The sequence below is a fragment of the Babesia bigemina genome, scaffold Bbigscaff_70486 (genome assembly GCF_000981445.1).
Source record: "Babesia bigemina genome assembly Bbig001, scaffold Bbigscaff_70486".
NCBI lineage: Eukaryota > Apicomplexa > Aconoidasida > Piroplasmida > Babesiidae > Babesia > Babesia bigemina.
Genome location: NW_012237196.1, coordinates 8069 through 19723, shown reverse-complemented (window position 1 = coordinate 19723; position 11655 = coordinate 8069). Strand labels below are relative to the sequence as shown.

At 46.1% G+C, this 11655-nt stretch overlaps 2 protein-coding genes across 2 annotated transcripts; both read left to right on the top strand.

Annotated features, from left to right (window-relative positions):
* Positions 1–37: 37 nt before the first annotated feature.
* On the top strand, positions 38–3943 carry BBBOND_0003050 (hypothetical protein, conserved; the record flags this gene model as incomplete). The annotated part of the gene is made up of 1 exon (XM_012915140.1): positions 38–3943. The coding sequence occupies one exon, from the start codon at positions 38–40 to the stop codon at positions 3941–3943; it is 3906 nt and encodes a 1301-aa protein (XP_012770594.1).
* Positions 3944–5562: 1619 nt separating this feature from the next.
* BBBOND_0003040 (hypothetical protein, conserved) lies at positions 5563–11426 on the top strand (the record flags this gene model as incomplete). The annotated part of the gene is given in 2 exon segments (XM_012915139.1): positions 5563–5587; positions 5599–11426. 2 exon segments carry the CDS (start codon positions 5563–5565, stop codon positions 11424–11426), a joined length of 5853 nt encoding a protein of 1950 aa, XP_012770593.1.
* Positions 11427–11655: the final 229 nt, after the last annotated feature.

Here is an 11655-nt window from a genome sequence, read left to right as displayed (position 1 = left end):
AGCATTGACTCTGTACCACAAGGTTCCGAGAAATTTGATGACGCTCTCCGTAGCGAAAGTCAGGGAAGACAAACTAACAAGCGCTGGTAAATTGTCGTTCGTCGAGCCTATAGTACGTCAAATTAATGCTAACCTAAAGAACGCTGTTTTCACCAGTACCCCGACTGACAATAGATATAATCTCAACCTTGCAGTGCAATACGCTTTGGCGGCTCTAACCTCTACCGCCAGGCAAACTGCCAATGCGCTTGAATCGCTTACGTCTACCAAAGACAAGACCATACGTACGATTACGAAGTTTAATCTCAACTTCACTTTGGAGGAAGCTATTAAAGATGCACAGAAAATTAAGGATGTACTTGGAAATGATAGGGGAGACGGCGTTCAGATAGGCGATAAGCTTACCAAAGCATTAGAGGAATCAAAAATGGAAATTGACAAGCTCCATAACAATCTGAGCACTGCGCTTACATCCTTCTCCGCCATTTCGTCCGCCAAACTTGTTGCTCTTGACGACAGCGTTGAGAGGAGGGTGGAAAGCATACTGACCGAATACATTGGCTCTGATGATGATATCAAATTTGATACTATCATGACAAATTACAAACATAACACGACGGAGAACAGCAGCCTTCAGAGAGACATCACTGCCATACAGACTGAAATAGGTAAAACGTTTATTTCAGGCACTGATATGCTTGACACTCAAAAACTTGGGGACTACGGTACAGACCAAACATTGCGTGATGAATCCATTGCTCATCTGCAGCAGACAATTTCCCACTTAGAAAATCTCCCCCAACATGTTGCCGAAGCAAAGGTGGAAGCAGTTGAAAAAATGGAAGAGTTGAGGAAAGAAATTCGAATCATTAAGAACATGATACGAAATTCTGTTGAGGAAGCCATCAATACTGCCTCCACGCAGTTGGATGATGCAATGCAGGCACTCCGTGTTACCGTCAAAGATGCCCATGAAGGCTGTCAAACTGCACTTCAATCTCTCCAAACCAAAATGTTGGAACACGCAAGAGCATCCTTCCTAACAGTTACCAACCAAGTGCAGACTCTATTCGCGGATACCCATTTCGCAGATTTGTTAGCTCTCAAAACTCTCGTTGTAGAGCAAATTGCAGCAATCGAAAACATCATAAAGCGCGGCCTAAAAACCGGTTTAAAAGGTTTCTTAAAAGTCATGTACGGCAAGGATGAAACGGGTGGTCAACTCGGTGCCCTAGTTAAAGAGCTGAACGCTAATCAAAATGTTGAGTTATCATCACTAAAATTAAGGGATTATCTGGACTATATATTACAATTCATATATTTCCAAATTTTAAATCAGAGAGATCCCCCCAAGCCCACCGTCGGTGGAGACCATGCTGAAGACGTTAAGAAAGTCCAAGAAAATTTAGATGAAATACTTGTGCATCTTGCCAGAGATAAGAAGCTTAAAATATATAATTACGATAATAAATTCGTCTCTTTACTCTCCCACCTCTCCACCTCCCTCCACTCCCTATCCCCCTCCGCCTTCGCCAACCCCCGGCACCCGGAGCTGCTCGATGCGGTCAAAAAGGGGCTGCAGGGGTTTGTCGAGCAGATGGAGCGGGTGTATGTGAACGGGTATGATGATGGAAAACCTATTAATTGGGATACATTTAAGCTTGTTAGACCAAAAATTGACGCCAAAAAATCTGATGGAGATTCTGGCTCAAACGAGGAGTTGACGGATGACGGTAGGAGGTTGTCCAAGATCTTCCTCACGCTTTTTAATATCATTCACGAAGACATTTCGATGTTAAAATATGAATGTGAAGATGAGTGGAGCAACAAAAAACTTTGTGAAACTGAGGGAGGCGAGGATAACCCGCTTGGTTCATACCTTCGGCGTTGCGGTTATGCAGTAGCGAAAACGGAGAACTCTAAGGACGGTGAATCGCAATGTATAACTAGCATGACCGGCAAAAAGGTTCTTGGCAAGCTCAACGAAGAAATAAAGACTCTCAACGTTGTTGATCATTTTAAGACGTGCGAGTCGAATGAAGCAGATAAGACAACGAAGCAGAAAAAAGCTGATAAATTTGACATTTTCGATATGCTTAAATGCTTCCTCAATCACATTGACAAGTACTATGACGTCTGTCATATGGCCACATTAAATTCAACCAGAAAGCCGTGTAGCGTGTTCGAAATGTTAGTTTGGCTTTCGGGTCTAACACACAATCCAGCTAAACAAGACTTGTTTATCAACGGACTTCGTCCGCCATTCGAAAATGAAGTTGATGAGGCAGCAGTGAGTGAGGAAAGCTTCTTGTCATTAGAAGCTGACAAACCGTTGTCCTTAGAGGCGTACCCAAGGTACATACCATATGATAAAATATGTGACGCCGTAACATACGCTTGTGCAAACGCCTATGATGTACTGACCACGGTTGCAGGTACAGGCGACGCCGATACAATCTACGGCAGTGATTTCTGCAATAACTCCATGAAATTCCACTACCCGGCGTCAGGTGAAGATTGCCTCGACATGCTCCTGGACATCTTGCGTAGAGTTCTACCGACGTTGATGTTTTTGAAGAACCAATGCAAACTCAAAGCTGAACATCACGGTTGGTACGACTGCGAGTACGGTATGTACACCGCTCCAGCCAAATGGCCGTGCAAGGAGCACTCAAGTGACAAAGCAACGAGCCAACCAATTAAGCAACCAAAGTGCCAACCAACGTGCGAGGCAAACAGCAAAGTAAACTGCCAACCAACTTCCCCTTTAATGTCCTATTTGAATGATTGTCTTCCTGGTCATTTACCGCACCAACTCAGCAAAATCGGTTGCAAATATGAGTGCGCTACCTGTCCATCCACCTCTAGAAAAGGAATGCCATGTCTAACTCCACTTGGCTTTAGATGTTTTTCGGGTAGTACAAAAACGGGCAAACAGCTGTGTGAAGTGCTAAGCAAATTCGTCGGTATAAGGTACCTCACAGGGCTATTCTGCCTCGTTCCCACACCTCCGTCCACGCTGGCTGAGCACTTTGGATTCTCGTTGTCGCTCGTAAACGGTCTTAATGCGAAAACGGAACTGAAGAATGATAACATAGAAGCACTTAAGAATGCATTCGGTGCATCTATCACGAAGCAGTCCGTTAAGCTTTACACCGACCAGTCGACACTAACTGCAACACTCACCAACGCATATGGTTCGCCGTCTCCTAAGCATGGTAAATGTACAGCTGCCCATCTTAGGAATCTTGTCACGTCTGATAGCTGCAAAGACAAGGACAACCTGGAACTTGAGTGCGGCTCCTATATTTCCACACTATGCCGCCATTCTCATCGTTACCTTGCTGAGAAGCATGCTAGCCTCTACCTGTCATGGGCTGTCTACCTCCCATGGAGCTTTTGGGCGAATCTTAAAAATTTGTATGACGCGTTTTGCAACATTTACTGTCAAGACTGGGGCTGCCGTGGCTGTTTAAGAGGCGACAAGTGCAAACGCGGAGATCATGGATCAATAAGTGACGCCTCCAAAAAACCTAATTGTCAATGCCACTCTATTGTTGATTGCAAAGGCGTCGCTCCGACGTTGTACAGTTATGGGTTCTCCTTCGGTGATCCATCCAAATTACAAAACAAAAATTATCCAAACACATGTGCCGACTTCTGCAAGCAGTTGAAGAATGTACTAATGTCCGACTACTTCACGAAATTATTTAAGGAATGTGACAAATTCCTCTTCATCATCCGAGCACCCTTCATCTGGCTCAACGTCGCCCTCTGGTCACTATCCCTCTTCTACCTCCTCCACGTCATGGTCATCCGCCTAGACCTCCTCCACTTCAAATCGCATTTGCATAGTCCCTCGAGTCATAGGATAGCTGCTCAATCACTGCTTGCCGCTGCACGTGTTAACAAACTGGGGAGGGTGTTTTATCTGCAACCATAATCGTACTCACGTGTTTACTATCTACACTCACCTAGCATATCACCTACTCACCTAACTTATGAATTGTGCTTTAATCTGTTGCATCACTCATTAATCGTTGTATGTTATTGTGTAATAATTAACTGAAGTGCTGATCAAGATGCTGACCAATGCCACGACCAACGTGGTGACCAAGCACCTGACCTAAGTGGTGACCAACGTGGTGACCAATGTGCTGACCAATGTGGTGATCAATGTGCTGACCAATGCCATAACCAAAGTGGTGACCAAACACCTGACCAAGTTAGTGGTTACGGCAGCGATGACATAGTTACGGCAGCGATGGCATGGTCACGGCAGCGATGGCATGGTCACGGCAGCGATGACATGGTTACGGCAGCGATGACATGGTCACGGCAGCGATGACATGCTCACGAGTGGTGATTATTACCCACTCTACATCGCTCCCTAATCCACTCTACATCGCCCCTTATCCACTCTACATTGCCCCTTTATCCCCTCTAAATCGCCCCTTCACCCACTCTACATCGCTCCCTAAATCACTCTACATCGCTCCCTAATCCACTCCACATCGCCCCTTTATCCACTCTACATCGCCCCTTAACCCACTCTACATCGCCCCCTTATCCACTCTACATCGCCCCTGTGTCCACTCTACATCGCCCCTTAACCCACTCTACATCGCCCCTTAACCTCTTCTAATCGCTCCTTTATCCACTCTACATCGCTCCTTATACACTCAACATCGCTACCTAACCCACTCTACACCGCTCCTTAACCCACTCTACATCGCTCCTTTATCCACTGTACATCGCCCCTTTAACCACTCCACATCGCCCCTTTATCCACTCTACATCGCTCCCTTATCCACTCTACATCGCCCCTTTATCCACTCCACATCGCCCCTTAACCCACTCCACATCGCCCCTTTACCCACTCTACATCGCTCCTTAACCCATTCTACATCGCTCCTTAATCCACCCTACATCGCCCCTTAACCCACTCTACATCGCCCCTTAACCCACTCCACATCGCCCCTAAACAACTCTACATCGCCCCTTTACCCACTCTACATCGCTCCCTAACCCACTGTACATCGCCCCTTAACCCACTCTACATCGCCCCTTTACCCACTCTACATCGCTCCTTTATCCACTCTACATGGCCCCTTATCCCACTCTACATCGCCCCTTAACCCACTCTACATCGCCCCTTTACCCACCTTACATCGCCCCTTAACCCACTCTACATCGCCCCTTCATCCACTCCTCATCGCCCCTTAACCCACTCTTCATCGCCCCTTTACCCACTCTACATCGCTCCTTACTCCACTCCACATCGCCCCTTAACCCACTCTACATCGCTCCCTAACCCACTCTACATCGCTCCTTATCCACTCTACATCGCCCCTTTATCCACTCTACATCGCTCCCTTAACCACTCCACATCGCTCCCTAATCCACTCTACATCGCTCCTTTATCCACTCTACATCCCTCGAATCACCTTGCCTTAATACCCCTATGACCTCTATAAGCCATAGCAATAACTTGTGCCTTGTCACCCTTCACTTCCCTTCTGACAGAGTCCATCGACTGGTTGATCCAGGTTAGGTATGGGAATGGTGATAATCAAGGTCTTACCAAGTTGTCTCAAGCTTTGAAAAAGTTGATTGAGGAGGCTATAAAGAAAGCTGAAACGAGCCTTAACACCCGTGAACAGCAACTCCAATGTCCTACTACCTCCGCTTCAGGAAGCGTTGCCTCCTACTGTCAGTCTCAGGAGACTGCAATTCAAAAAGCTAATGAACAACTTAAAACTCTAGAATCTAATAATCCTAATGACTCTAAAAAGCAAATTGATGAACTAAACGCTAAAATCGAGAAACTTAAAGCTGCTAAAAATGACTGTGCTAAGACCCATCACCTCCCTGAGGAGGAGAGGCAGAAGGGATTGGCTGAAGTGAAGCAGCAGATGAAAATTGTTGAGAAACTTAAGAAATTTGCTACTGAACTTGGTGAAAATGATAATATTTTAACGCATTTATGTGACGGCCTCGAAAAGTTTCTCGGCTTCAACTCTGAGTCCAAAGGCTACACTGGCCAGGGGATTGTGTACTCTGACCTGGATAGGCTGTGTGACGGGGTGATGGGATTTTTGAGTGGTGTTCTCGGTAACATCAAAGAGCATTTAGGGCAGCATAAAGATACTTTAAATGATGCAATTGACATTCTTAACACCAATAAACACCTTGGTAAAAAAGGTTTTAATGCTGCGATTGGAGAGGTGGTTGAAGGGGTGAGAAAGTACAATGGTTTTCTCAAGATATCAAACGAGAGAGTCAGTGATCCCATTCAAGCATTATTAACGTATCTGAAGACTGAAAATAACGGTGAGTTCATTACACGTTTTAATGACATTCAGGTTGACAAGGTTTCCGATGACACCAAGCAAGCTGACCCCGAGGTGACCAAGGCCGACAACTTAGTGACACAGTGCCTCGCAAAGGCCAATGAATTTAACAGCAAATTAGACTCTAGTGCACCTAAAAATAAGAGAACGCAGAACGCAATTAATGATCTTAATCATAAATTACGTGAGAGAGTGCATAGTGTTCGTGAGACAGTTAAGTACGAGACCGACCGGTTGACTACCTTGTCCAGGAAGGAAAAGGAGAATTACGACGCGATTGTGAAGATGGTTAAGAAGGTTGAAGAGATCAAAACTTGCGTGAAATCTAAGATAACAGATGATATTACTAAACTCGTCACTAAGCTGAAAAAAGACGTTCAAAATATTTTGAATACGCTGGAGAGCATTAGTAAAGTCCTGGCACAGTACGTTAAGGATTTTGACTGGTGGATGAAGGAAACGGATGATGTAATAAGACTGGCAGAGGAAAAAGTAGAGAAGATACTGGAGGAAGTGTATAAGGATTCTGAGAAAAAGAAAGCAGTTAGTGCCGCGGCCAACATGATCAGACAGCACGCATTCTCACTACGCGAAGCAGGGGATAACGCTAAAACTAAAGTCGCGGAAACTGTAAAGTTGGCGCTCCAGCAGGTGAAATCGATGGACGAGGCGCTTAAAACGGATTTGTTCACCGTGAAAGGTCAGATCAAGAAAGCGGTTATGGCATTAGGTAAGACGTTGGAAGGGAATGTGAGAGATGGATTATGGATGATTGAGAGTGCGATTACTGGGCCGCTTGGTGATATTTTGAGGGATTCAGGGCAGATTTTTGATAAATTTCAGAGCACTAAATATGCGTTACAAATGGCCACAGGACAAGTTCTGCAGGACATCAGGAATCTTGTAAATATCTCGCGTTTTGACCATATTATGAATATCCAAAACAGTAAGATCACAGCTCCTTTGCTTACGGCTATTGGTAGAAATCGTCAGAATCCATTTCAACCACTCACGGACTATTTTTCGAAACTTGATGGTGTAGTAATGCAACGTGTGAAGGAGGCAATAGATAAGATCGGAAGCGGGATCAGAGTTGGCGACATAGGCAATGTAACCGTACTGCAAAGTAGGCTAAAAACCGCTAAGTTGGGTGAAACCCTTAGAGCACTTCAGAGCATTGCCGAAGAAGCAGAGTCATCCGACCTACCTGATGCAAGTAAGATTCGCATCGAAGGACTTGGAACGATGAAGGACATCGTGAAACTTGATCTCAATTCGCATACATCAAAGCTGTCAGAGATAATAACAAAAGTAAATAGTAACGGTATGTCGCCGAGCGAAAAACTAACCAAAACTGATATGGAAGCGATACTTTCAGATCTAGGTAACATTGCCAAGACCGTCTCCGAACACTCTCATAATGTTCTCGACAAAGTTATGGCGAAGATCGAAAGTAGAGTGGCAAGTGAAGTTAAGGGCGTCGCTGTAGCCATCCAAGAGAAGTTAGGTGCAATTCATAGCGGTTTAGAATCGTCGCACGCCGATGTAAGCCTCAATGGATCCAGCAATTTATCCGGCCTGCAACATTTGTTGAACGATTTTGGAACCAGCATCAACCAACGTATTTCGGAGCTGAAAGATCATGTCATCCCCCAGGCGTTTAAAAAGGATCCGCTAGGTGGTCCAGGTTCGACGACTTATATATTTGGCAGTGATTTCATGACCGCCTTCCACAACACCTACAAAAACAACTTTGAAACTGGCGATGTCAAAATCAACGGTGGAACCGGTAAGAAAAATGTGCTCGACGAGGAGATCGGCGTGGATCATATGCCACATGGGGGAGGTTTATCTAAAAAAGTTTCTGATCTTGATGTAAATAAGTTTTCAAATTACAATTCTCAAGTCAAACAAGAGAGCCTTCCGCTCTCGGATAATGACCCAAACCAGCTAGAGGGCCAACTCCCCCAGGCGATCAGCGCAATTAAAACGCAAGTGGAAGGGGCTTTGACATCGATCACAACCCTCGACAATGACGCTCAAAAACAGCTAGATGCAGTCAACGCCAGACTTGACGAGCTCTGCAAAGCCGTCACTGACGCCGCTGAAAAAGGCCCGGAAACCGCCAAAGGAAGATTGACCGAGTTGAAACGAAGAATTGGTAAAACCGTATCAGGCAGTGAACACAGCTTGATGGCTCTAAATGCTAAGCTTCACAAACTTCAGGATGTTGATCTGCAACATGTCATCCGTAGCGCCGAGAGGTTCCTTAAGCCAGAAGCCGACAAAGCCGCAGCACACGTCATCGACGACCTCACCAAAGAGGTCGACGACAAACTGACGGAAGCCAAAAAAGAGCTAACCAAGCAGGCAAACACCCATTACGTCACAACCATGCACTACCTATTGGAACAATTCGCCGACAAGGTGAGAGGGCAGTTGGATGAACTGCCTGAAGCAATCGAAGAAGATAAGCATACTGCGTTCAAAGGTTTCATGGAAGCATTGTTCGGTCACAATGGTCACGAGTTGACTGGTTCAAACATCAAACTGCTTAGCGGTATCTTAAATGATGTGCCAACCAAACCCACTGACTACAAGGAAAACTTCGCAATACTTGCAAACAATTTCCAGTCCTTCTGGCAGCCACTTAAGACGTATCTCGACGAGGATCTCAAGAGGGAGTACGCTGAGGAGATGAAAAGGAAGACTCCACCGGTGACGATTGGCGAAGGCGATAAACACCCTTACGCCGAGCAGCTTGAGCATGTCAAAGATAAGCTGAACATTCTGCTCACACAACTTCAAAACTCCGGCAACTTCACTCACAGTGTTGCCCATAATCTCGGCATTTTGAACAACGCACATGATAATCTAGTTCCTACCAATTTCTCTAGTCCGTGCAACACGCTTCTCGACGCCCTTAAGAGCGGTATAAAAGCGTTGGTCGGTGAGCTTAGTAAGACATATCTAAACGCGTACGATGGCGCTTCGGATGGCATGATATTGGTCGATGCGAGAAGCGATAAAGTGACTGATGATGGCAAAAAGTGCGCTAAGGTGTGCCTGTCGCTGCTCTCCATCCTGTATTCCGAGTTCAAGACTATACTGAAGTACTGCGTTGCAAGGTGTAAAAGCGATCAAATTAACATACACACAGAGCTCGGAAAGTATTTCGCCACTCAAGGCTACAAGGTTACCGAGGACGGGAAGAAGCACTGGGAGCTGCAGGACAGTAAAGGCATGACAGGATTATTCATCTGCAAACGTATGTTCGGAAAGGATGAACGACACGTGTATTACATTGATAAATCCAAACAAAACGCACTGGATAAGCTTCACGACTGTCTCCAGATATATTACCAAGTCAGCCACGTCGCCACCTTCTCTGCGAGGAAACGTCCATGTAACATATTCGAGATGCTGTGCTGGGTGTCCGGGCTACCGTGCAATAACGTTTTTGACGAAATGTTACATGAGACTGTCAGTGAACTATTCGTCGATCCCACTAAACAGCCCGAAGACGCCGATGGTATCCCCGTCACATACATCAGCGACGAACCCCTGCCAGCGTATCCACAATACATAGCGCTAGATAATACTCAGCGCGCAGTGAAACGCCTATGTTCCAGATCCCACGATATTCTCACAACAATCGCTGGAACCGGGGACGCGCACTCCATGTACGCCGTGGACTACTCGACCAATTCGCTGAACTTTCACTACCCATCCAGGGGCGAAGATTGCCTTCAGATGCTATTGGACATTCTTCGCAGACTACTACCCTCACTTAAATTTTTGCATACTCAATGCGGCCTAAGCGCTGCATACCACGGCTGGTACGGCTGTCAGTACGGCAGAGGAGTCAAACACTCCAATTGGCAATGCCGTGAACATCCTGCTGAGGAGTCGACCGATTGCCTACCTAGATCGCCGTTGATGTCGTATCTTCGCGACTGCCTACCCGGGTGCCTGCCTCACCAGTTGGTTTCAGCGGGATGTAAGTCCGAGTGTAAAACGTGTCCCAAAAGCCTACCCGGTGCGCCATGTATAACACCACTCGGCTTCAGAGGTTTCTCGGGATCCACGAAGACAGGTAAGGACATATGTACCGTGCTGACCAAATTCTTCGACAATTCGAATATTAACGCGCTGCTCGGTTTAATGCCCAAGCCGCCATCTACGTTGCCCGAACACTTCCAATTTGCGTTGACGTTAAGTAGTATGTTAGATAATGCTAACGCCGCTAGTGATGAAGTCAGCTCAGCTTTTGTATCGAAAACCAAAGCGCTCTCAATCGAGCTATACAAGGAGACAAGCAAACTCACAGGTGCGCTGCAGAATGCATATCGCAACCAAACGGGTCACAACACCCCGGCCCATTCCAAATCTACGGAAGCTGACTTGTGGAGCCTGTCAAGAGAATCATGTGATCTACCTAATGACAGGGATATTCACTGCGCTCCCTACCTCTGCTCCACATCATCCGATGCGTACACGTACCTCGCCAAAAAACACGCTGCTCTCTACTTGTCATGGGCTGTATATCTGCCGTGGACATTCTACAGTTACCTTAAATCATTGCTTGAAGCGTTCCAGCAGATTGATTGTGGAGGCTCCGGTTGTACGAAATGTTCGTGCAAGCCGGGAAAGCACGGTGTCGAATACAGCTGCAAGTGCAACGCATTGATAAGCTGTCGTGGAGTGATGACTACGTTCTACCAATACGGATTCACTTTTGGCAACGCAAAAACGCTGTATGGAACTAACAGTAAATTCTGCCTTAGTTTCCATACACAACTGAGTAATCTGCTAAAATCGCAATACTTCACCAAATTATTTGAGGAATGCGACAACTTCATTTGGAGAATCAGAGAACCGTTCACTTACATGGTCGTCGCCCTCTGGTCCCTCTCCCTCTTCTACCTCATCTGCGTAATGGTTGGCAGACTGGATGTGCTCCACATCCGCTCACACCTGAGGATACCGTCGTCGCACAAGATAACGGCGCAGTCATTGTTGGCTGCAGCGCAAGTCGGAAGGCTTGCCAAGATATCGTACCTGCAACCATAATTGTATTCACGTCTGTAATTCACAACAACTCACGTAACTACTCACTTAGCAACTCACCTACTCACCTAACCGACAAACGTAGTCTAATGTCTCGAATTACTCTAGCGGCAACCTGTGAACTAGATAGCACATGGATTAGGTGATGAGTAAACGACAATGCAAAGTGCTAACCTAGCAACCAGGCAAAGTGCTAAGCTAGCACACAGGCTAAGTGCTAAGCTAGCACGCA